Raw genomic sequence first — 27,177 nt, 5'->3', positions numbered from 1 at the left:
GTGAACCCCGCAATGGCCGCGAGATGCCGCTGATGCCTGGAAGACCAAGAGTCCCCCTGCTTTGTGAAGGCATGGACCAGCGGCTGGTGGTCCGTCCAGATTGTGAAGGGTGTACCCTCCAGGAGGAACTTGAAGTGACGTACTGCCCGATATACTGTGCAGAGTTCCCTATCGAAGGTGCTGTAGCAGGCCTCCACAGGGCTGAACTTTTTGCTGAAGAAGGCGAGGGGCTGGGGATCACCGGCGACGATCTGCTCCAGGACGGCCCCACAGGCGACGTTGCTGGCATCCGTCATCAACTGGAGGGGGGCATTGGGGTCCTGGTGGGCCAAGGCCATTGCCTCGGCGAGGGCGGCCTTCATCAGGGAGAAGGCCTGCTGCTGGCTGGGTCCCCAAATTAAGGACTTCGGTTGGCCCTTCAGGATTTCCGTCAGAGGGGCCATGGTGTGTGCAGCCCGGGGATGAACCTCCTGTAGTAGTTGACCATCCCGAGGAATTCCTGTACGGCCTTGACGGAGGTAGGGGTGGGGAACCTGGTGTCGGCTGCGACCTTTGATGCGAGTGGACGGATGCCCTCCAGGGATATCTTGTGGCCCAGGAAGTCAGCTTTTTCGACGCCGAAGGTGCATTTGTCGAACCTGACGACGAGGCCGTTCTCCTGCAGGCACTGCATGGCCATCCGGATGTGTTGCAGGTGCTCTTTGGGGGATCTGGAAAAAATTAGAATATCGTCCACGTAGTAGACGCAGAAGTTCAGGTCCCCCAGGATGCTGTCCATCAGCCTCTGGAAGGTTGCCCCCGCATTCCTCAGGCCGAAGGTGAAGAAGGCAAAGACATAGGACCTGAAGGGTGTGATGATGGCAGTTTTGGGGATATCTTCTGGAGCAACTGGTACCTGGAAGTAAGATTTCAAAAGGTCTAGTTTAGAGAATATTTTGGCCCCATGAAAGGAGGCCGTAAGATCTTGCATGTTTGGTAGAGGGTAGCGATCAGGTTCAGTTGCGAGGGTGAGCCGCCTGTAGTTGCTGCAGGGTCTCCAAGAGCCATCCAGTTTCTCACCATGTGGAGGGGAGAGGCCCATGGGCTGGAGGCCTTCTTGCATACGCCCATCCGCTCCATCTCGGCGAAAGCATCCCTGGCCTCCTGAAGGCACCGAGGGGAAGCCTCCGGAACTTTGCATGTGTTGGGGGCCCTTCATCTTAATGTGGTAGTAGATTCTGTCCTTTACTGGGGTCCTGGATACCTGGTGCAGCTCGGGCTTGAAAACGTCAGGGAACTCCAGCAGCTGGGCGTACTGGTGTGGGGCAATGAAGCAGATGGTAGGCACAGTGGGTCCTGGTGTCAGGGGGAGGGACTTGCTGGAGTCGGTGTCTAGGAGACGCTTGCGACCGACGTCGACTGCCAGCCCAAAGTGGGCGAGGAAATCCGTGCCCAGGAGTGGGGTCCTTAAGTCCGCTAAGATAAAGTTCCACGTATATCTCTGGCCAAGGATGAAGATCGACAGGAGCCTGGTGCCGCAGGAGAGGACGGGGGACCTGTTGGTGGCAGTCAGGAAGGCAGCCGGGTCCGGCGGGTGTTTGCGGTCCTCCCTGGATGGTGGAAACACTGATCAAATGGCCACGGTGTCAACCAACATCATCCTGCCGGAGACGGTGTCGCGGACATAGAAGCCTAATGGTTTTGGGCTCCTGGGTTCCTCTGCTGCCATGGCGGCCTGTTCTGTTGGCCGCTGCCTCCCTGTTTTTTGGAATGGCGAAAGAGGAGGGGGGTTGGCAGTTCCAGGCATCCTTGCCATACCGCTGGTAGTAGTAGCAAGGCCCCGGTGGGTTTTTCTTGTGGTGGTATGCTGGCCGCTTTCTGGTGACGGCGCTTATCTCCTCCTCTGTGTTATCCTCCAGCTGGAGGGAACTGATGGGGTGTGCGGGTGTGGATGCCCGCTTTGCTGCCCTTGCGGAGTCCGTCAGCTGCTGCTCCGTCCTGATCAGGTCCTCAAGCGGCATGGTGTAAGGGTCAAGGATCTGGGTTCGGACACCCGGGAGGAGCTGACAGAGGAGGATCTCCCTTGATAGGCTAATCTCTGACTGCCTACTGCTGCTGTCCGTCTCGGGAAGGGTGAGGAGGTCCTGGATCATGCCCCGAGTCTCCAGGATGTTCTGGTCATGCCGCGGGTTGTTGACGAGGTCAGTGGCGCGGGCGGCCCTCTCGGAGACCGGCAGGGACCAGGTCTCGTTGAGAGAGGATTTTAGATGCTGGTAGGTGATGGGGCATGCGGCAGGCACCCACAGGATGAGCTTTCTGTAGACCTCCTCCGGTAGGGCATTGATCACAGCGTCGGCTTGCAGCATCTCGTCAGTGAGTCCCGCCAGTCTGAACTGTCCCTCGACCCTGTAGAGCCATGATGATGGGTTGCTGTGCGTGAAGGGCGGCAGCTTTATGGCGAGGGTGGATTTAGTCTGTTCCGCCGGGATGGGCAGCATGCGGGGCACGGGTAGCGGCGTGGAGGAGCGCGTGATTCTTGGCGTGGGGGAGGGCGCAGGCAGGACATGCGCGAGGTGGATGTCTGAGTCCGCGAAGTTCACGGTCAACTGTACATGGGAGGGAATGTCCGCGTCCATACTCGTTATTGTCCTCTTAATTGGAGTGGGATACCGCGTCAATGCATACTTGGGAGCGCGCTGTATTGTCCTCTGGTGATTGGACGAGAGTCAGCACGCCCGAACGCTGGTTACATCGCCGTATTTAGTCCGTTAGGCGTGGGGTAATGGACTAGGTCGCCATCTGAGTCCGCTAATGGCTCTGGGAACCACTCCGGGGTCACCACTTTCAGAACTCAGGCCGCTTATAAAGCACCGTGCGGACATCACACAGAGGAATACAATAGAATTTAGGTGACCTGAGGTCAATTATTCTCAGCAATAATTACAATGGATAAATACAAGTACTGTAAAAAGTGAGTTGACAAGAATTGACATAACAACCTTCTAACACATGTGCAAAAGAAGCAGATACAAATGAATTAGTAATAGATACAGATTTATACAGGAAAAATATGGCTGATTCTGCTTGACCCGATCCTATAGGAGCGGTATTGAAGAAAACGGGTGGTTGTTCATCACAGAAAACTGGCTCAGCGGGGACTTTACACCTTTTTCCATTGCCAATCATGTTATGAAATCATATTTTTAAAACCTCTAAAGCCTTTTCACGTTGCCAGTCACTTTCATACAGTCAGTCTATGTCAACAAACAGACTGATGAGGATAAACATGCCAAAAACTACCTACCTTGTTGTGAAACTATACAAAACCTAATAAAGTTAGGCTACTTATCATCTTGTAAAATCACACCAAAATCTTGAAAGAGTGACCACAGTGCGGTGAAAATACATAGGAACTTTTCAATCTTCCCTACCATGTAATGAAGCCAGGACCTTATAACGTTGCTATTATTATGTTGTGAAAGCACACCAAAATCTTTTAGTGTTGTCTAACGTGTTGTGAAAACTCTTGCAGATCACTGACGTAATCATTTGCATTTAATTTTGAATTCCTTCTCAAAGGTATAAAATGAGATTTGTGATTACTGACTTATCCTGCACTCAAGTTTTGATGTTCGTAATATCTGTAATATATATGAGCTCAACAAAGATAAATGGGAAATTAAGTGTAATTGAATGATTGACGGTCCCCATGATGTTTATAAGTCAGAACCCTCTCTTCGTCAAAGTGCAACGCTTTTGAAAGTGTTCTTACTTGCCGAAGAGCACGGCTGAATGAGGACTTTTCTCCCATGTTTAAAGTCCTTACTATTTGGTCACTTTCTCTTCATTGATTTGAGTAACCTGGACGTATATATCGCTACAGAGGAAGGTTATCCTTACTTAAACATTTCAGTTTCTCTGAAGATGAATTTGCAGACGATATTTTCTTAGCACGGCCAGCAATCCAGCTTGTGTGTGTTTGTGTGCGTGCCTGTGTTTCTTTTTTTTGCATTAGGTTCATGGCCTAACGAAAATGATGAAATATTTTTTTCTATATTTATAGAAAAAATCTAATGATTTTGCTATCCATTTTATCTCTAGTAAATAATTGTAATTCAAAAATCTTTCTTAAGATTGTAAGGGACTGATACATAAGAACTGATACTAGTAAAATGAATAATGTCCAAGAGCAAGCTCTATTTTCTTTGCATTGAATACAGTGAATTGGTCAACATTAATCTTATTCATGTACAGCCTGTGGGACATCAGTTTCTTCAGGCAGTGTTTTCTTAAATCTTTTGTCCAACTGGCTCATAGACTCAATAATAAATACAGTATGTTACTGCTAGAAGTTTTATTGGCATGACTCTACAGGGCAATGATATCTCGTTTAAAACAATTAAATGTCATGTAGCGTCCGCTATAATGAGGATTTGGAACTGTCTTTCAAATGGTATTCCCTAGTGGTACACCTTTTAACTACCCAAGCCAAAGTCACCCTTTTTCCTTTTCATTCCTGCATACATACTGCTCTTCCCTCAGCTTCAAAACATACAATTTCCTCTCCATAAACAAGTCATTTATCATGCGATTTCTCACCATCTGCACTATCTCATTAAAAACCTCAAGATGTTCTGTCTTATATCTTCCTGGTGATTTTGCATACGAAAACAGGGTGTAGGGCTGCAAACCTCACTACCCCTGCTGTTTGGTGACTTTCACGCCATACAGGTTAGCGAGAACGCAATTATTTTCCAGTGGCCTTGTGCAGGGAGGCTAGTCTGCTATTTAGAGGCATTCCCTCCCACCAAGAAGTCCACTCTCTTTGTAGGTGCTCCTTTGCCTTTACATGATAATTGTACCTGAATACCATTGTCCCTTCCTTTGGCAGTCCACAGATGATAAACAAGCCGTTTCCCCTAACAGGAGCTGCCCTCAGAGAGAGAGAGAGAGAACATATTTCATTTGGTTAATCAAAAATAAACACATTGTGCTTGAAATTTCCGTAACATATCTTGATGCATACGCTCACACAAAAGAACTATCCAAAGACATTCGAACCCCTTACAAACACTACGTAATTCAGCTCAATCTGGCACACATTCTCTTGCTTCCCTCATACAGTATTAATGCCCTTCTATTCTAGTTCCTCTTCCATTCCATCTGTCAAGCACTTTCTAGGTCTTACTTTCCTTTTTCCTCATACTTCAAAATTATGAAGTACTAATCACCCGCTTGTCATCCTACATTCTCTTCATACAACCAGTATCCTCTGATCCACCTTTTCACATACGCTAATAATTTTACCACTACTACATTTAACCAATGCACTTCACCCTTACAATCTTCCTCATTCCACATATACTATGCAAGCAGTTCATCTTATCACCTCCAATCTGTTTATTTTCACTCCTATGCAACATTCACACTGCTTAGAGAGAGAGAGAGAGAGAGAGAGAGAGAGAGAGAGAGAGAGAGAGAGAGAGAGAGAGAGAGAGAGAGAGAGAGAGAGCTACACTTGTTACCTTTTAAGTTAAGGGGTCATTTTAGGTAATCGTAAATCACATCAGCTTTCGGTAGTCTAGCTTATTTGAGACTATAGTCACCCTGACTAAATCATACAACGTCTTTAACAGGAAAAGCTTAAGATAGAAAAAAAAGAATAGTGAACTTGTTGCATGCAATAAAGTGGTACGAAATTGTTGCCCTGGGAGCTTATAACCAACAGACTGACATAATTTGTTTAATTAAAAAGATTGAGATGTGTTGTTGTAAGAAGCCTATAGTGGTATTATTATTTGTCTTGCACTATGGATAAAGATATTTAACTTAGAAACATGCACACTATAGCTGTTTGCATGAAGGAAACCGGTTGAATGCGCCGAACTACTGTAAATGAAAAACCATACTGCAAAAGCACCACAAGGAAATGAGATATGAACGGCTGTGCGTGGCTCGACAGCGAACATAAAGTCAGCGCAGTCAGTTCTAGAATGCTTTGCCACCATGTCGTCATAGCAAGACTACCCTCTCGTTGCATTTCCAATAGCAACTGTTAGGTTTTATCGAGTAATGTGGTAACCTGATGATAATAGCTAATTATTGAACGAAATATAATATTTATGAATAAAAATTGTCATGATTTTATAGAAAGGTGACTGAAAGTAAAATAATTCTTCGTGATGAGATTTCAGAATTACGGATTGCACTCTAGATCTCTGATGCTTACGAGCGTATATAAAATTAGAATTCAGATTGCCCAAATGTCAATACTTATGAATTTAATGTTTAATTACTATATTTACCTGACTTTATTCAATACAAGAAATGTTAACTCGTTAGTTTAAATATTACTTTAGGCACGCGAACATGCAGTCAAAATAAACCCATTCTTCCTTATGACCCAAGTCGTTGTGTTTTGTCGTATTGTGAATTTGTGAATCACGTCAATGAAGACTACGCATTACACACGAAGGAAGAATGGCAGATGAACCCCAGCAAACAGAAGTCAGTAGTCAGCCTGATGATGAAGAGAAGTAAGAAGCATTTTGGCCTTTTTTTCAGTAATGATTGGTTATTGTTTTGCAGCTGAGGCGACGACCTGCTTGTCGAGTCGTCTTGGCCTTGATTGATTCTGCCAAGAATTTACCAAGTCTGTCCCTCAGGACCATAAACAGAGGTGCTTCAGTCAAATAAATGGTTTAGGGCAATTTCTTTTACGGTGGATCTTGTTGGAATGCAGGCCAGGTCTTGGGCCTAGCCTAAGTCAGGCGAGGGTCTGGCGTACGGTGGGCCTCAATACTCTGCCGTCGAAGTTGAGTGACCTAGAGGCTTGTCGTACTAGCCTGTGTTGGCCCCGGGCCTGGTCATGGTACGAAATTTAGGTTAACCAAAAATATGACCATTTGACACATGTTAGGATACCTTATGTTACATAATGTTAGCCTAGCCTACCCTGTATAGCCTAACTGAAAGTGTTAGCCCAGCCTAGGTCTGCCAAATTGACCTTGTAGGCCACTGTTGGCCTTTCACTTCCTTGTGCCCAAACATACGGTATTAGCCTATGTCTGTGTTGAATTGCAGGCAGTATGCATACAATCTAGCTTACAAATAGCATAAGCCCACCCTAGGTCTGCCTAATTGCCTAGCACATTAGTGGGAAAGTGACCGAAGTGAAGGTGGATGGATGTTGTTAGAGAAGATCTGAGAGACAAACACTTGTCAGAGGGCAATGTGCTTGACCGAGATAGGTGGAGAAAAGCTGTCAGAAACATCAGCCCCACATAGAAGTGGGGAAAGATGTAGTGAAAGAAGAAGTAAAAGATTTTCCTAGCATACTGTAGTAGGCTATGGTTGTGGTGCATAATAAGCAATAGGCAATTCTAGCCTAATCATCCTAGGTCCTATCCAGGTTAGGCTAACCTAGAGGTTAGGCTAGCACTGTCCAAGCTGATCTACTGAAATATGAAATGGGACAAAATGGAGGTGTCTGAATTATACTTGCCCCTTCTTTCCAACAAAATTGACTTTATAGCCTTGTTACTAGATTATCTTAATCTTCATATGCCTGTAGCCAAGATTAATGTCTAAGTTTTTGCTACCAGTCATTTGTGGAGGGTTAGGTGAAGATAAATGGCTATTCCTGTAATCACTTCTAATGTAATATTTAGGTAAAAATAACCAGAGAATGGCTCCCATCCCTACCTGACAGGTAGGGTGTAGCTCCTTTGGTTAGGATGTATCCATGTAATTATCATTGCCACATTTTTTATGAATTTTGCATTTTTAAGTTTTGGCCTATTCCTGATAAAAATTTATAAATGGGGTTCCATTTTTGCTCCATTTAACTCACAAGTTTCTTTGCCATTTCTTATTCTTAGCTTAATCCCTAGTTGAGTTGCTGTTTTTGATGATGTTCATAACAGTTTTACACATTCAGTAGATGCCCTTCCTAACACCAACCCTATCTGTTTTGTGTTTTTTGTTATTTTAGAGTTTATTTCATGGGAAATTACATATAAAAATGGATCTATTTAAGTATTATATTGGCTATGTTGCACTATGATGACCATTTTCCTCATACTTCTCCAATTCACTGCTTCCAAATTGAGGGGTGGGGATCCCTAGTCACATAGCCCTATGTAGGACACAAATGCAAGTTGTGGGATGGCTACTCCATGTTAATAACAGTTGACAATACCTGTTCAGAACTAGGTGTTATGTTTTATAGTGATTTATAGCAATTGTGATTGTGCTACACTGACTGTTTGTTATGCCTAGAATACTGTTGCATATGTTTTTGAAATTTTGTTTTTCTCATACTGCAGAATGTTCTAAGACTTCCTTGAACCATATAGGCTAAAGAGTAGGCCAACAGTCACTACGCACGGTAGCACCTGCAGAAACTTGATCTGGGGGCCACTGCAGATCTAAATACTGCTTTATTTTCAGATATTATTACAAATGAAGCAACATTAATTTTGCAATAAAAAAATACCAAATTATTATTGAATGATACAAAAATCAAAATGGTTTATGAATTAGATCTTTCTTTTGAAATTTTATAAGTCCTGTAGTGCCTTTGATTAATCTTAGATTATCATGGAAGACAAACTGTTTAACTACAATATAAAGTCAAGTCGCCTCTTGGCCTTTCTAGAAAATATATGGGTAACAGAAGAAATAATTTCCTGATGATTTCCTAATAAGGCATGGTGAATATATAATTTGGCAAGACCATTCAGTCGATCGTGTCTCATTGTTGCTCTTCTATAACTCTTTATGAGAGTGAGGGTAGAAAAGCTCCTCTGGCAAATGCAAAAGAAACAGGCAAAGATGCATATACTGTATGCATATATTTTGAACAGCCTTTTAGTTACTGGATAATTTTCAGAACGCCTTTCTAAAATCTTGCACACTGACAAGGGGAGAGGCCTTTTCAACTGTATCCCACCTTCCTCTCAAAAGTTTGTGTTCAACTTCATATTCTTTATCATCAGTTATCTGGTCAAGTATCATCGGTTATCTGGTCAAGTATATAATTTTTATACATATTCAGTGCAGGAACCAAGTCCTGGAATGTGGTGCGACTGAAATAACTTGGCATCAATGAGCACAGTGATCTATCATGAAATTGAGCAATGATGAAATCCAAAAATGACAAAATAATGGCCTTCCTATGAAATTCTTCTACACTACTATATGGGGAGTTAGATATGTATAGCTGACTGATAGATACTCTGGGCATTTTAACTTTAATATTTAAGGTATTTGAAATTTCTGTGGCAGATTCAAAACATTTTTGTAAGCCTCTGTTTTAGCTCATGTTTCAATAACATTCTGCTCTGTAACTTTGATCTGGGTTGAGTACTCAAGCATATCAGTTTGTGCTGTTTGCAATTGTTGGGAGACGGGTTTAGTTTCAGTAAGAACTGCTTCTAATATGCAAAGAGATACAACAAATTCAAAATCTGATTTCTTGAGCAAATTTCTAACATTATTTGGTGATTTCCAAGTGGCTACTTCCAGAACCGCTTTAACAATGCATGGCAACATTCTATTGAATATTATGGTGGCATCATGTCTTTCTACCCATCTCATATCACTGACTTGTTTGAGTCTCACTTGCTAGTTTGTTCACTAACAACATACATTTGTTCATTGTGGAGAGACAAGAAAAAAGTTAACAACCTCAGATACATCACTCCAACAGTCACGAATCTCAGCAACCTGACTAGACTTGGAAATTACCAAATGTAAAGAATGTGCAGCACAATGAACATAAACTGCTGCAGGACTTTGCTTCCTCATGATGACTTGACATCCCTTAAATTCTCCACTCATTGCACATGTACCATGTACAGTAATCTTAGCCTATCATATAAAAAGAATCTATCTTGGGGACAGCTAATTTTTCTAAAAGGGTTTCAGCAATACCACGCCCAGTCAAGTCTCTGATTTCATAAAAACCAATGAAATCCTCTCTTATCTTATTGTTATCTATATATCGTACACTGATAGAGAGTTGTTCCTTTCTCTGATTGTCGGTACTTTCGTCGGCAATGAGAGGAAAAACTTGCTTTTCTTATTCTGTCTGATATTTTTTCAGATAAGTACTCATCGATGCACTCACTCAGATCATTCTCTCTCTCTCTCTCTCTCTCTCTCTCTCTCTCTCTCTCTCTCTCTCTCTCTCTCTCTCTCTCTCTCTCTCTCACACGTATTATTTTTTTTCACCCCCGCTTAGAGAGGGGGCCACGTGTCCAAGTGTCTCCCCCCCCCCCCATGGGTGCTACTGACTACACATAGTAGGCCTTTCACCAGATTCAGCCACTTTTCGTGGGTTTGGGGCCATTAGAGAACCACTGTCTGGATTTGAAATTCAGTGAATCCATGATGTTTGTGAGGCCTATGGTGTTAGGAGGCTGGAGGTAAGCTCTTTCAACAGGCAGCCTTCAAGATGGAGGCAATATTGTCAGTATGGATTTCGGTTAGGAAAGTCAACTTCATGGCTTAGGTCACTACCGCCATATAGCCATTTATTTAACTAACTAATTAAAAGTTATAATATGATGAATTTAGTGGAGACTAATAGATTTGCAGTTAGATTGACAGTGGTAATTGTGCAAAGCAAATCTTGGAGTGAGTGTACAATGGAAGTTTGATCTGATTTTTGCAAACATTATGCTCATGCCTCACTGTATATAACAAAGTAATATCCTAGATTCATTGCCCAGAATTTTTATAAATACCTGTGTATTGTGTATTTACCAATGTATATAATTTTTCTAATTTAATTATGCTTATTTGCAAGATCTTTAAAAGTTTTTGTTGCTGTCACTGTGAAGAAATATTGATTTAAAGAAATGAATGCCTTTTAATAGAAGTATACAGTATGATGGTAAAGTGTCATTCAACTTTAATTATTTGTGCTGTTAGAGTTGCCTCTGTCAAGTTATGTTTGAATATTAGAACTAAAATTACAAATACTGGGTATTGTATTTTAATGGCCTTATCTTTTTTTTTTTTTATAGTAAACGTTATTGCTGGGTCTGTTATGCAACAGATGAAGATGATGAAACAGCCCCGTGGGTTAAACCATGCAGATGTAGAGGCACAACAAAATGGGTAAGAATGTGTTTTCCTTTTCTCTGTAATTGACTCGTGTTTCTGACATCATGTAGTATTTTGTACGATAGATTTCAACCTAATTGTCACATCAGTATTCAGGATAATTACAGGTCAGAATTTTTCATTATAACCATTTTGTATTGTTGTTGGCTGTATTTTATTATTTTTTTAGGAATAATTTTGAACAATTGCATTGAACCACTAACTTATAGTACCCCTATACTCGTACTTGTTCAAGAAATTAGAACCGCATTTAAAGAGGGGTCTTGATGTTGTTTCAAATAGCACACAGGTGGTGTTGCCAGTTTCAAATAGCGCACAGGTGGTGTTGCCAAGTATCATACATGAGTTATGACTTATGGATGTAACTTATGCTCTTGTATCTTAGTCGTATTTGTTTTTTTTATCTTGTACAGTTTTTGCCAGATTTACCGTATTTTCTTCATGCCAAGCCATGACAAGAACAAGAGAAGTAAAGTGAAATGAAAAATTAATGAACCCTGAAGAAATATTGTTTTAAATGTTTAAAGTAGCTAATTATATCAGTTATGATACCTCACTCTGCCTATTGAAATGAGATGCAGTATTTTAATCCTCTTATATTTGTGACAGCACATTTTAAGTAAAGTGTAACTACCATAAAGATCCTGTTAATATTTGATTGTTTCCTCTTCAGGTACACCAGTCATGTCTACAACGTTGGGTAGATGAAAAACAGAAGGGAAATTCAACAGTGAAGGTTAATTGTCCACAATGTGGAGTAGAATATTTTATTGCTTTTCCTAATATGGGTAAGTTATGAGTTTATGGTTGCATTCATTATGGATTGGCTACTTCCCTGTAAAACCTATAGGTAAAATTAACTGCAGCATAGTACAGTTTAATTATAGTGTGTACTCCATGGTGTTTTACAGTTTTTTAATACAGTATTAGCTTATTTGATGGTGCATAGTATGTAATGGTATGTTTTCCTCGACAAAATTACTAAGAAGATTTCTCTGTATCATAGCAAATACAGATCCTCCCATAAGCTGACCATTATAAATCACCAACTTGTTATTGTTATTTACTGTAATACCTTACTGTTATTGTTAATGGAGTCTGTGAAGAGCTATCGCATTCTCTAAAGTTGAATATACAGCAAGACCCTTTTCTTCATATCCTTAAGCATTACAAGGACTACTGTCCTCATCACCAGAGGGAATGAAATTAGATCAAAATTTTTATAAGGACAGATTATTTATACTAATTCTTTGTTTCTTTTAGTTACTTGAGCATTCTGGTTCGTTTTGGTTATGTTGCTCATGTTGGAGACATTGATCTTGGGTGTGGGTCATTGAGGTTAGGTATTTGGCTTCTCACCAGTTCAGGGGAGAAGTATGGATTATCAGGTTCCTTGATGAATCTGGAGAGCTTAGTTTCTCTAAGGACATGGCTGATGTTTATCGTATCTAAAGCATTAAAATATTTGTTTCCAGCCACTCTTGGTTTTGAGTTAATGAGGACCATCTCCACAACCTTGTGGCAATTTACATTATTGCTTCTGCCTAAAAGTTTACTATCCTTATAATTCATTCTATGGTCGAGATTCCAACAATTTGTGGCTGTTGCATTGTTTCTGTGAATAATATTAACTGCTCTTTTGTGTTCCTTGGTACGTTTTTTAAGATTTCTGCGAGTCTTTCCCACATAAACGCAGTTGTCATAGATGATGTATACCCCAGTTTTATATTTTTCATTCATTTTCACAACTTTGATTTTATAAAAGGATTTAAAGATGCTTTTGAAAAAGTTAAATAAAATGTTCTCACTTTCTGTTAGCTACTTTCAATCTTTGTTGTTTGAATGTTGAATGCCTTTTGCATATTTGAAAGCATTGCCAGAAATTTTAAGATAGACTAAATCGTGGGAACATGTATTTATGAAATCTGTCTTTTTATAAGAGGTCACAAAATCTGTGGGCTCTCAAGAAAAGACTTGTTACTGCTTCTTTTTGTGAGCATTATGGTGTGAAAAATAGTGAATGTAGGAATTTGTAGGCCTGGTTTTATGGAATATATTAGATTAGAAACCCACCTGAGTTATTTCTCTGGATACGTCTGAAAAGGGATATCTTTTGCAGTGTGAATTTTGTTGAAGTGTATTGGATTCTTGCTCATGAAGGCAATTGAGTGAAGAAGCCTTAGCAGCCAAAGCTGCAACTGTTATGACAAATCACATAGATTTTCCTATTTGTGATTACTATATAACGTTATCAAAACCTATTACTGTATAATAAATAATTGGCAGAATATATGAAATAGTGAACATGGGTGTAACAAATTAAAACAGATCAAGCCTGGTCTTGCAATATGGAATTCGTCATATCAAAAGGAACGGCAGACAAGCAATTTTGGCTGGTCCTTAGAATGGTCGCTTTCGTTTGACTCATGAAAATACAGTACAGTAATTCGTACCTCAAACTTACACAAGGTTAGGTTCCAGAACCCCTCGTGCAAGGTGAGGGTTCTGCGTAAGTTTGGTGCAGTCACTAAAAATGCTAATAAATGCGTATTTCTAGAGTTTAAACACTAAATATGACCCTAATCATGCTCCCATAGTATTAAATTAATTTAAATGAAGTTATAGTTACTGTAATTTCATTTAAAAGTTAGTTTAATACGTTACCCTTGAAAGGAAATAAGTGGTTGACATAAAAGTGGAGTTCAGCATCGTAATGGGTACTGTATTTGCCACACTAGTGCATTTACAGTAGGTACATGCATATACTGTATCCCTAATTCATAGGATGCCATTTTCTTTATCACTCACAGAGTAAAAGACATTTTCTTTGTGTCACTAGGTAAACTTCAGAAGTCATAGTCATAACAAAGGTACACAAATCAATAATATAAAGAAAACATGTACGTAATGTTCGTAGAGGGTAAAGGTAAAATTCAGTCAATTCAAAATTATGTACTGTACAGGCAAAGATGTATAGAGAAATAATAAGTTGTAAAAATATGTGTGAGTGCTAACTACGAATGAGAGAGAGAAATACATATGCACATTAAAAATATTAAACTGTAATACAAATTTTCCATACTAATGTTTACACTTAAAAGCATAAAAACTTAAAAAAAAAAATACTTCAAAAATTAAACAAACCCTTTCTGCAGGGTATCATCTTCGAAAAGTGCAGTAACTTTGCAACTGGGTATCACATCTGGTAAAAGTACACTAACTGTACGTGCTGTGATTACATGTAGTGTGATACAGATTGCACCAGCACTTTTCTCCGAGTTAACAAAGTAATTTTCACAGAACGACACTAATACAACTCTTAGTTATGTCTCTGATATGTTTTAGTACGTCAACGAAATCATTTGATCAAACCAGCGTGACTGAAGAACCTCATCTCGACATCAAGTGAGGTCCTAGTGACAAAGACTTTGCGAATGGGCATAATACAGTAACTGGACTGCCTTTGTATCATGTTTATGTACAAAAATATAAATAATACAAATCTTCCATACCAATTTTACACTTAAAAGCATGAAAACTTATAAATATACTTCAAAAATTAAACAAACTTTCTGCAGGGGTATCATCTTTGAAAAGTGCGGTAACTTTGCAAATCGGTATCGCATCTTGCAAAAGTAAACTAACTGTACACGCTGTAATTACCTTTTGTATCATATTTATGCATGTACAAAAATAAAGATAATACATTTTTCATACAGATTTTACACATAAAACTATGAAAATTATAAAATCCTTCAAAAATTAAACTTAAACACTTCTGCAGGGTTCCTCGAGGATTTCGCAAATATTGTGTGTCTGAAAAAATCGCGTATGCCAATTAAGTTAGGTTCCAATGAAAAGTTTGCGTGTCTGTGAATTTGCACAACTCGAATCACATAAGATCTAGGTATTGCTGTATGATGAATGGTCCTTTTGATCAAATACTTATATGTACAGACTAGAGGAACACTATGAGTAAACATTTTTTTGTGAATGTCCAAAATGTTATTAGCAACTAAAGTCACATTTTAAAAACAAATCATTGAGAGAAATAATGTCAGATTCTCCATTATTTTCAAGTAACTCAGTTATGACATTTTTAAACTGAAATTTAATAAATAAAATCTATTCTTTAGGTGGCACTCAAAGACCAATCCTTCAGGCCAGCCCTGTGAGTTAAATTAGCTCAATGGTCTGGTTAGACTACTTAATAATAAAAATGAAATTAGAAATTCTTTGTTCTGTACTTTCAGTTAGGTAAAAATCTTCGTAACCATTTCCATAAGATTAGTTTGATACCAAATATGTAAATGCCAGGCAATAAAAACTTGAAAAATACAATATACTATGTAGGGAAAATAGAGGAACCTGTTGCTACACCAGATTTTTGTTTTTATATTTTGTTCTCAAAACTAAAAGGGCATCTGTGACAAGGTATGTTTAATTTGCATATTTTACCCACTGGTATTTTGGGGCTGAGCATGTTTATCCCCATTTAATCTGCTGGTTTTGAGTACCATATCTAGTAGGATATTATTGAATAAGGATACCACATTAGTTTATCAATGCATTAAATTGGCCGTTACTGTTTGGAGATGATCTGAAAATTCAGAGTTGGTTTAAATGTGTTTGGGAAACCAGTCCCACATGAACATCCAGAATTTTTGCAATGTTGATAATTTTGGGCTCCATTAAAATCTGTCCAGGCAACACAATTTAGGTCTATATATGGTTAACTAAATTTGAAAAAAAAAAATTCTAAGGAAATAAATTTGTTTGAAAACTTCCATTTTTTTGTATAGGTTCATATACAGTAGTATTAAAGTATTCTGCCCAGCCTTAGGTGGCCATCATTGTATGTACAAATTTATCAGGTTACATTTTATATTAAAGTACAGTACATTTCAAATTTGTCTTTGCAATCATGGAAATTTTTCTTTACTGTGATGGTAATAGTCCTTTGTTCTTTACAGGTCAGCTAATGCTGTTTCTAGATAGAGTTGATGCTTTCATATATAAAGTATGTCCTTTTGTTGCTGCGGGTGTAGTTGTAGGATCTATTTACTGGACAGCTGTTACCTATGGAGCAATAACTGTCATGCAGGTAAGGTGTTATGCTGGCTGTTGGAAGTTTTTATATTTCTTGTTGTCATTTGGTATAGCTACTATAATCCAACAATGAAGATACTGGTTGTTTTCTGGGTCAGTAAGTTGCTACTACTACTTCCTCATCCTTCAAAACCTACCCATTTCATGAGAAGTCATTTTCCTTTGGGAATACTAAGATAGACCTTAAAAATTTGGGTTTAACCTTCTAACTCCATGTTTTCATATAGTAGTAAAGATGAGTGTCTGGTACTGGATAATGATATGTATGGCAACAGCACATTGATCCAAAACAACAGCCTGAGTCTCCTCTTGAATTTGTCACACTCTGATGCATGTCACATTTCATTACCTAACCACCTTTCCAATCTACTGAGCTGTCAGAGCTCAAAACAAGTTAGGTGGTAGAATTCCTATCATTCCAAGGTATTGATGGTTAAAGGAATAGAATTATTTATGGGTGCATTCAAAATCCAATATTGTATTACATTTAGAGTGAGTAAAAATAGTTGCCTACTTCTGCAAGTACTTTTTATTTTACTGTACTGAGCTTTTTACGACAACACAAAACCTGTACAGTTTCAGAAATGTGTGATATACCTATATATGATTCTATTCTGTTGATACAATAAAGCACGAATACCTTGGAATGATATGAATTTTACCATTTGAGTATTCCATTATCTACCAGAGTTCACAAGCAAAGATGGTGGTAAAACTCAAATTATACTTGAAGAACATGAACTGCTGCACATTAATATTATGGAATACCTATACCAGTATGGGTATTCTGTAATTGGACCTCCTTTTTACAGATGTCCTTTAGTGTGTTTGTTGCTTGTGCTACAAAAGCAGCACATCGTCAGTGTGAACCTCTACCCTCACTACCTGAATTTCCTAGATAATAGACTACCTGCTATCAGGCAAACTTGGGTATGGTAAGAGGCCATAATTAGATGGTCTTAAAGCAAATGGATGCCAGTCATTTTCAGTTGAATAGCCATGATTTTGGCAGATTACTTGGCACCCATTTATTTTAATGTTCCTAATCTTGTTAGCAGCGTACCAGTGCCTTTGATGGTAATAAAGATGGTTCAGTCACTCAATGTTTTAATGTGCTTAATCTTGCTGTTAGCAGCTCCTCAGTGCCTCTGGTGATAATAGCAATAGTTCAGTCATTCTTTGTGTATTTTTCAGGGAAGCAACACCTTGCTTCTCCTGTGTTGTCATGTGATCTTGCTTCATCCTGTTTTCTTTAGGGAGTTGTAAATTTATCCATTTTACTGATATATGCATAATTTTCCCAAATTCTTACAAATTTGTTTATTTTTTATCCATGGATAGGTGTTGTTATTAACATGCCAGCCTATAAAAGTGTACCTGTCTCTTAATAACTGCTAAGCATCCATACCAATGGCTTCTATTAGAGAAGATTTTTCATAGTAATTGTGCAAATTGCAGTATGTTTCGCATGTGTTTTATTTGAATTTATATCCTTTGGGTGAGGGGTACAAAATCTAATTGTGAGATTACAGTTAATGCACTTTATTACAATTCTGTTGAGTGTCAGTACTGAACTTAGTGAAATTTAGAAGCCAAAGATCATAAGGGGATGGAAGGTTTTCAGGCAATCCCCTATTTTTATTATTTGTACAGTACAGTATATCAATTTTAAAAGATAATTAGGAATGATAAAAGTAATTGATTTCACAGGTTGTTGGTTACCAGGAGGGTATGGCATTAATGGAACAAGCTGATCCCCTTGTATTACTGGTGGGATTGCCAACTATTCCCATCTTCTTAATACTCGGAAAGATGGTTCGTTGGGAAGACAAAGTTTTGAGACTTATACGAGCATCAGTACAACGGCTTCCTTTTTTAAAGTACTTACTTCCAGCCTTTAGGTAAGATTTTAAATTTTTATTAAAATTGTAGTCAGTACATATATGTGTGGAATATGCAAAATATTTCCCTGTATGTAAATTGGTTATTATAGTTTTTAACATTTGTTTGATTTTGCATCATTAGACATTAGTAATTATGCTCTCTTACAAGATTGATTTTATATACTGTACTGCATATCATCATTAGGTAGTTTGACCTTATTTTGAATTGCAAAGAATATAAAACTTATTACATAAATTCTTGCATGAAAATTTGTCAATATTGTTAATCATACAGATCTTTAGAAGTTGTATTGATTTATTTTTTATATAAAAATCATTGCTATGTGTTTATCTGTGTAGATTATTTCTGGCATTTATATTCATTTTTTTAATTCCTCTTAACTATTATTATTTCAGCCAACAAATTTATAGAAGTTTTGTTTGGTTTGGTTTGTTTGTCTGTTTGGTTGTTAGCAGAATTACACAAAAGGTTGTGTGTATTTTTTTTTTATATACCAAATGGTGGCCCATGTGACTTGACAAACAATTGGATTTTGTAAGAGGTTTGAATGTAACTTTAAAGAAGGTACCTTTTAGATGGTTGCTTGGGCTATTCTGACTTGTAGGTGTAAGTAGCTAAAATTCTGCAAGTATAATGCATGAATAAGAAAATAAAGTAACTGACCAAATTGTATACATTTTTTCTTAAATTTTTTTGTAGGTATGAAGAAGCAACAGGAGTCAGTACTACAGCAGTCATAAGTGATCCGGTAAATGCCACAAGGGTTTTGTGTGGCGCATTATCCCTTCCTACCATAGCAACCATTGCTGGACGCCTTTTCTTCCCATCAGCACAAGATAACTTGAACAGAACTCTTTTAGTAAGTGCATATGATTATTTGTAGTGCTATTGGCATATTGTGGACCCTTATTTTATTTAATAGAAAAAAGAAAAAGTTTATCATTGATTCTTTTGAGGAGAAAAGAGACCATGACTGAGAAGCTCTTTCAGACAAGTCCTGCCCTCCCCTGCTGGAAAAATATTAGGTAATGGACTTCTCCATGTAAGTAATGGCAATCCCACCTCTTAAAAAAAGAGACAGCTCAGTGATTCATGAAATGCAGAGGGAGACTGTTCTTTATTCTTTAATTACAATGAGTGGCATGAAGAATTTATCTAATTAGTTGCTTGTCTTGTGTATGAAATCAACACAGAGTCAGGGCTTGGAAAGCTTATCATGTATGAGGATGATAGGTAGGAGGCAACATGAGTCAAAATGCTCCTGAGAATAATTCCTAATGTAATGACTACTCCCCAGGTTAGTAAATGAGTAAGGAAGCCACTGTACCAATTATTATAAAAAGAAGCTTACTATATTAATACAATATGTCTTTGTCACTATGTACAAGTTTACAACACAAGGAGGGGGGGGTTGACTGAATGCCTCAGAAAAGCAAGAGGTCATCATAACTAAAATGCTAACATTACATTCCTTAAACACCTCTCCCCGAAATAACCCACTTGCACTGAGATAATAGAATGTACAGTATAAACCCAACAACAATATAATAATGATACAAACTATGATAATGACACTAATAACAATAGTAATAAAGCTTAAAGTAAATGCATAATGCAGATACTAAGAGGTCGTGAATCCTAAACTCTCAGCAAAGCAACCCTTTAGCATTTATGCAAAAACTGAAAGAAACTAATTATACAACACTCATAAGGGTGGGCTCAAGCAACGATATGTCAGAATTAAAGTAAATTCAAATTGGATGTAAGACCTGGTCCATTTATGAGACTAAAAGCCTTTGGTTCTAATTTGGTGAGACAAATGTTGTAAGAAGAGATGCTTCTGAAATAAGAACTACACTCTGCAAAGGTAGTGAAGTCCTACATAAATTCTTGGAGAAGTAGCTACTGGACTAGATTACTACATATAACTGAATAATAGGCAAAGGAACAAAATCACAAGAAAGTGCTTATTTCTGCATAAATGAACCAAGGCTTGGAAATAAATGAGGTAATTATTAGAAATATCTCAAAAACATTGACAAAACAGCCTATAGAATTTTAGAATAAAAATGGAAATTTTATGTCAAGGATTTCATTAAAACTACCAAGAGTATATAGCTATAAAGCCCCTTCTCATCTGTAACATTTTGGCATCATATTTTCCCTGCACAAGGTTAAACTCGAAATGAGTTCTCTTTTCTGGTTCTTTGTCCTGTCCACTTTCTGCACTTAAAGTCTTCATTTTCATCCTGGCCCTTTTTTCCGTGATTGTTTGGACTTTTCTACTGGTCTTTAACCTGCCATTTCCATATGTAATACTTTTTAGACTAATTGCTCCTCACCCCTTATCATCTGTGATAATTATTATAATCCTTAAAATCTCAATCTATTTTCCAACCGCTGAACACTTCATTTCTTCGTAATTTCCTCATTAGTTTTGATCTTCCCATTGCAGTCTTGCTGTGAGTATCATAATTTTGTAGTTACTCTTCTTAAAAATCAACTCAGCTTTCTTGGTAGTTGTCTTGTTTCTGCTGCATAAAGTAGTACAGGCCTTATGCAAGCCTAAAAAATGTTTCAACTTTACTAATACTCTTGTACCTGCTTCTCAGTCCAGTGTGGCCTATTCTTTGACTACAGCTTGATGTTTCTCCTCTTCCCCTCTTTCCTTGCTAAACATTTAGTATTGAAAACCTCTTACTCGTGTATTTTGCAGTTATTGGCATCTTGTAATATTGCGTGTGAAATGTTACTGCAGTACCAGTACACTCCCACACCTCTCCCACTGCTTCAGTATGGTCCTATTCCAAAATAATCTTTATTTAGCTTATTTTTTAGTTATCATAAGCTCTATTTTTCTTACATTGATTGATTTTCAGTTCGCTCTTCTTCATTCCAGTCTCATCTTTTAAATGTTTCTAAGAGCTCTTCCTCTGATTTGGATGTAAAGCAGTGAACTCATTGCTGGTCTTTAGCAAGAATACAGTAACATGTCTCACTGAAGATCTTCATCACTAAGTAACTGTCTCACCAAATAAGTGTTCCATATGCATTTTTCGCACTGTACTATTAAAAGGTAATGAATGCCTTGTACACGTAACAGAAAAATAATCTAAACATAACTACCAGACCAATATAAATGTAACTGCACTATGATAGACTAGCTCCAAATTGAAATATGAGTTGCAAGTAAGAGGTGACACCTTCTCTATTCAACTGTCTGTTGAGTGAATGTTGGTGCAGACTTATCACAAGTGTACCATATGTACATTTGTATACAAAATACCTAACAACATTATTGTTCTCTCTGCCTCTACACTACAGACAGTTTTACCAAGTACTCATGAAATTTTTTTTTTAAATTTGGCAGTTAAAGTGAAATGTTACAGTCATTATTTACTTTTCTCATTCTAGTTCTCTCATTCATACATCATTTAGTACAATACCCTTGGAAAATAATTTTAACACTTACCAATTCATGTATCTGTGCTTATGCATGTAGAAGTTCTACGGTTAATTGAAGAGACAGCGTACTTATTGCTTGCAAAAAACCTTATGTCAGCCCTGGCAAGGTGTAGGAGCAGCAGGTGTGATGGCATTAGCAGGGACATGTCCAATGACTCAGCAGAAGCAAATGAAGAGGGTGAGGTTTGTGACATTGGAACATTGGCAGATGAATTGGCTTGTAGTTCTGACACAGTACACATGGTTACTGGATGATTTAGATGATGCTATGAGAGAACAGCATAAATAAATCATAGAGGTAATTCTAGCAGAAGGAGTGTCACTGCTGAAACATTTTATATTAGCCTTATTATTATGAAAAAGTTGATTAAACCAGTATTTAACCATCCCATGTCATGTTTTAATGCTCATTTGATTCAAAGGACATCAAATACGAATTGAACCTTGTTAAAACTGGAAAGAGCATCATTTTTGATGTCATCATCAGTATCCTGGGTAGCAGTCACAGCAGAGTCAATCTCATCAACCTTGGTTGTTCATATACAAAACAAACCTTTGGTCTTAACATTAGGATAAATCTTCTAGCACCAGCTGAAATCCGGTAGAATCAGTAAAATTGTATATGCAAGGGACTAATGACATCTGTCCTTAGTCATGAGTCAAGTGGGACCACCCACAACCCAAGCAGTACTCCGTGACTTCACCAGTTACTCTTTTACCATCTCTGAGAGAGGATGTGTTGTTCTTTCTCTCCTCTCTAAAGCCGGTTTGGTTTGCCTGCCCTTACTCCAAGGTGAAAACAGGCATCACCCCTAGCAAGAGGCCGGTTGCTGATTGCAAACTCAAGGGAGTACTTTGAAGATTCTGAAGATGTTTTAATTTGCATATTTTTTCAAGAAAATTAGAAAAGTCATTTAATTGCAAAAAAATTTCATGAAAGATATTTTTATCCAGGAGGGAAGCAAGCGGCAAAACTCACTGTCCTCCCCACCCCATAGTTAATAGAAAGTTCACATTCCACCTCCTCCTAAGGTTCCCTTAGGAAACAAATCTCAAGGAGGTTCGTTTCATTTTGGCATAGGAGGCTTAATTGTCATGCAGTCTTTTTGTTAGTATTGCTCTAAATCTCATGCTTTAATATATGCCAGTGTCCATGAGGTAATGCACTTCAGTCATTACTTCCTTGAGACTTGATGATATTATTGACGAGGTTTTGGCTGTGATAGGTTGGCCAGTGGTTTCTCCATATATGTTTTCAATGATAGAAATCCTCTAAATTTTAATTTAAGAAATTTACCTATAACAGCAGAAGAGTGAGCTTAAGTAAATAGGAAGATATGATTGTCTCATCTCCACATCTTTAGGGTAGCTCTCCTCACTAGCTAGTATAATTTACTAATATCTAATTTTTTTTTTTTTTTTTTTTTTTTTTTAAGAAGAAACACTTTGCACGAGGCTCATAAGTACAGTATTAACCCTGTGAGATTCTGATGATTTCATTTGCAGTCATGTCAGTTGTCAACCCTTAACATTCTGATGACTTCAAATGATATCATCTATAGATAATTTTTTACTAAAGTTTTCATTTTGACTTTTTATTGAATTTCATTTTTGAAAATGAAACAGAATCCAAGTATCGAGCTTTTATAACCAGTATCATATGGTGAAAAGTAAATGTACAGAAAGAAAGAAAAAAATCTTGCCATGGCCTTGTGGAACCCCAATGAAATGTCAAAAAAGTTAAAATATTAGCTCAGTGGTCTGATTATATCATCTAATACTATATTAACTCTATTTCCCACTTATACCCCAAGGGTAGGTTATGGTAAATATGGAATTATTTTTCTCTAGCCACTGGATAATAGACCTTATTGTCGGATGAATTTTTGGATCAAGTGATATGAAAATGATTGCAAGTTTTAATGTCCCATTATAGAATCCTTTGACCTTCAGTCATTGTCTTTCTAATAAAAGGGAATAGTTTTCCACAGACTTAACTTGTAACCTATACCCAGAATGTTAATAGCCAGATTAATTTATTTTATAAAAGACGTCAATCAATTTTTGGAAATTATTTTATCTTATTATTCTAGGGTGGTGCATCATTCCTTTTGGTTAAAGGTCTGTTCAAAGTTTACTACAAGCAACAGCAGCATGTTATGCAAAGCAGACGCAAGATTATTGACTATCCTCAGGACTCGTCGACACAGGTTCCCCTAAGTAGTAGTACAGGGGGAGCAGCAGCTTCTCATGCATCACCTTCAGTAAGCCCCCAAGAACCTTCGTCTTCTCCCACACCTGACTGTCAGTCTGTAGAAACATCTTCTCAGGATTCTTCTTCGTCTACCCAGTCTTCTTCTATCTTAGGTCACCCTCTATCTAGCCATCACTGTGAACAGTACCTGCGTCAGCAACAACAGTAATAGAATTACATATTGAAAATACACACATCATATACATAAATATATATTACAAAATGTTTACTTTTTATCTTGCCAGAGACCTTGAATAGTTAGTTGATGAATGTGATTGTATGTGTGTGCATCTCTTGGTACTTGGTTTATATGAAAACTGTTATTTATATTTGTATGCAAGACAGATGGGTCTTAGAGTTAGCAAGACTTTGCTGGCATTTCCTACAATTGTGTATGTCATTATGGTATAGAAATGTTTTTATATAGGTTACAATGACCTCTAAAACTAACAGCACCAGGAATATCTTGGTTTTGCTTCATTTGGACAATGCTAGTTTTTATTCCATGGTAACAAAATGACTGAAATAGTGCAATTGTTTTTAATTTTTCCCCCACAATATTTGTACTTTTGTACTATGGGTGGTTTGCCCTTCAAACAGGTTTTTCAAAGTTCATACTGGTTATTGTACTTAGTTTTTGTTGATCCATTAATTCTTAGTCGCAGAATGAGAAAGGCTCTTGAATTTTGGAGGGTCAGCAGACAGATTATACCATTCCATGTACTCCATGTGTATAACTTCACTAGGAAACAGAAATACATTTTTATTTGTTTTGATTTTAATTCCAGGTGTTGCAAGCTGTTTTTCAAATAAACTGGGCAAGTGTCCTGTCAGAAAACAAACTCATTAATATAAAGATGCCTTCCTAATGAAGAAGGAATGTACAGTTCTGGAATACTAATTTTGAGTAATGCAAGGCACTTATATTGTTGTTTTGATAATTTAAGTCTGCAATTCTTACTTTGCCATTGCATCTCTACTTCACTGTGAAGCATTTTCTGTATAATTTTTATGCCACACACATTTAAAGTAGTTACTGATGATTTATTAGGATTTCACAAAGTCAAGAAAGTAAAATCAAATTATTTTGTGATGGTATAAGCCTTTTTCCAACATTGTTGTGGAAATGCTAATTACTAATGCTTGATATTTTCTAAGTCAGGCTAGATATGGTCATGAATATTGTTTTATAAGTACAGTATTTTCAATAGAAGTTGGTTTTGATATATCCCTAAAAAACATGTAAAAAATTAAATGTACTTGAGGTAATATTCTTTCATAATTGTAGTTTTTCTTAAACTAGAACTCTAGCAGCCTGACTGGCTTTGAGTGGTGAAAATGTCCTTGGGATGGATTATAGAAAGATTACCCCCTGTTGATTTTATTACATAGTAGATAACCAGTAAGGTTGGTTTTGTGTTTTAGTAAAGCTGTCATTATTTTGATAAGACCAAGTGTTTGCCTTTTATTATCTTTTGAATATCCCTGGTTATTGCAGAATTTGTAGTGTCTTTTTATTATCTTTTGAATGTCCCAGGTTATTGCAGAATATGTAGAGTATTGAAGGGTATGTTTTTTAGTGTTTTTCATTTTTCCCCTCTCAGTTTCATAATATCAATTAGAATTTAGTATCGTCTCTCTTAGATTTTAGTTTTAGTTGTATTTACAATGCTGTTTTAAAGATTAGATGATGACTGTTACTGTAACTTCAGTGACGACTATACAACTTACCATTTTTTTTTGTAAATATGTTAATTTGCAGTGTAAAGCTAATGGTGAGGTTACATTGAACTGTTGTTACGGAAGTGACTGAGAGTGATACGGAATTCTCACTGGAGAATCGAATAAAAAGAGAAAACTGTGATAAGTGATCCTCACATGTACAGGCATTTGGAATGTAAAAATGAAAATACTATTTGGAATTAGGCTCATATTTTGACCTAAAGAATAATTGTTAAGGTTTTGTTTTGTAACCTAGAATTATTAGTTTGGAGTTCTTTACATCTTACATTTATTTCATAGTAATTTAGAATAATGTATATTATGTAAAAATATTTAGAGTGAATGTAAGTGTAACTCTCAGTATATAATAAAACCTTTTCAGAAATATAAATTTGTCGGTTCATGTCCTTTGGTCCCACACAAATAAGAACTGAAATATTTTGTTTCTCATCTGTCAAAGGCTGAGAAAACAAACCATTCAGAATAGCCAGAAATCTATGATTTCCAAGCTGAGGTTTCTTATTCATTGTACTGTAATCTTAGGTTATCCTCAGTAATCCTGTAATTCTGCTGATAATTATCTTCAGTGATCTTGAACTTAACTCTTCTGTCGATAACCACTGATCCTACACTTGACATTTCCAACGATAAGTTTTGCCTCTTCTGTCAGTGACTTTTACAAAATGCTGCTTTTTGACTTCAGTGCACGTACCCCGCAGAGGATTCAAATTACATAGTGTTTGACAGATTGGTCACAAAAATGGAACATTTGACTGATACATGTAAGTTGCTTAAACGAAAATGATGCAACCACATTTTCCTAACACTCATAGTTTTATTTCATCGTTGACATCTCTGTGGTCAGTACTATAGTCAACAAATTTGAGTGGCATAATAATTACTATCTTATTTGCCTGCCAAGTCAGCCACTTCCATCTCACAGTATAATACAAACGAAAAAACTGGAAAATATTCAACTTTATCAATGGAAAAATTCGACCTTATCTTTTAAGATACATCTAAAAGCATCGCAAATTAAATTGCCGATGCCCATTGTGGTCTGAAAAATTGTCAACTAATTTATCACAAACGTCGTATAAGGAAAAGGCAACTTTTTAGAAATCTTGCCGTCTCATAGGTGAAAGATCATATTACACTGTACCACAAATTTAACGATGTCATCAAAGCACAGACCAGTATTTATGTCATAATAAAATATAGAAATATTAGGGATAATGTACAATTCCAGCACAGACCAGTTATTTTAACGAGGGTATAGCATAATCAGTTTATTTTTGAAGGAAGGCCCTCCAGAATCACTAGACACTAACAGTGGAAAAATAAGTTAATTAAAGAGATGAGATATTTTCAGGGTAAATCCCTGTCCGATATTTTGGGAGATGTAAATATTTCTGCTACATCTCTTTTTTAAAGTGATTAAAATTTTTAACGATATTTAATTTTGCAAAATTTTACATCACGAAAATGATTAATTTTTTTTTATGTATATAGTCATTCAAACACATCACTTCATTTTATTTATTAATCATTTCCTTCATGAATTCTAACTTTAACATAATTTATTTTCTTTCCATTACGGCGCTGAATGG

General features: G+C 37.4%; 2 protein-coding genes across 2 annotated transcripts; one reads left to right on the top strand and one right to left on the bottom strand.

The window, feature by feature from the left end:
* Positions 1-430: 430 nt before the first annotated feature.
* On the bottom strand, positions 431-2,615 carry LOC136842581 (uncharacterized). The gene is made up of 3 exons (XM_067110125.1): positions 1,798-2,615; positions 969-1,589; positions 431-710 (listed from the first exon to the last, which is right to left on the bottom strand). The coding sequence occupies exons 1-3, from the start codon at positions 2,613-2,615 to the stop codon at positions 431-433; spliced, it is 1,719 nt and encodes a 572-aa protein (XP_066966226.1).
* A 3,372-nt stretch (positions 2,616-5,987) lies between these two features.
* LOC136844048 (E3 ubiquitin-protein ligase MARCHF5-like) lies at positions 5,988-25,958 on the top strand. Its single transcript, XM_067113066.1, has 7 exons — positions 5,988-6,515; positions 11,013-11,106; positions 11,786-11,900; positions 16,086-16,216; positions 17,932-18,122; positions 18,826-18,985; positions 23,685-25,958. Exons 1-7 carry the CDS (start codon positions 6,460-6,462, stop codon positions 24,012-24,014), a joined length of 1,077 nt encoding a protein of 358 aa, XP_066969167.1. The 5' UTR covers positions 5,988-6,459; the 3' UTR covers positions 24,015-25,958.
* Positions 25,959-27,177: the final 1,219 nt, after the last annotated feature.

The sequence above is a fragment of the Macrobrachium rosenbergii genome, chromosome 2 (genome assembly GCF_040412425.1).
Source record: "Macrobrachium rosenbergii isolate ZJJX-2024 chromosome 2, ASM4041242v1, whole genome shotgun sequence".
Taxonomy (NCBI): Eukaryota; Metazoa; Arthropoda; class Malacostraca; order Decapoda; family Palaemonidae; genus Macrobrachium; species Macrobrachium rosenbergii.
Note: the sequence above shows the minus strand (reverse complement) of the source record. Positions and strands in the feature narration are given on the sequence as shown.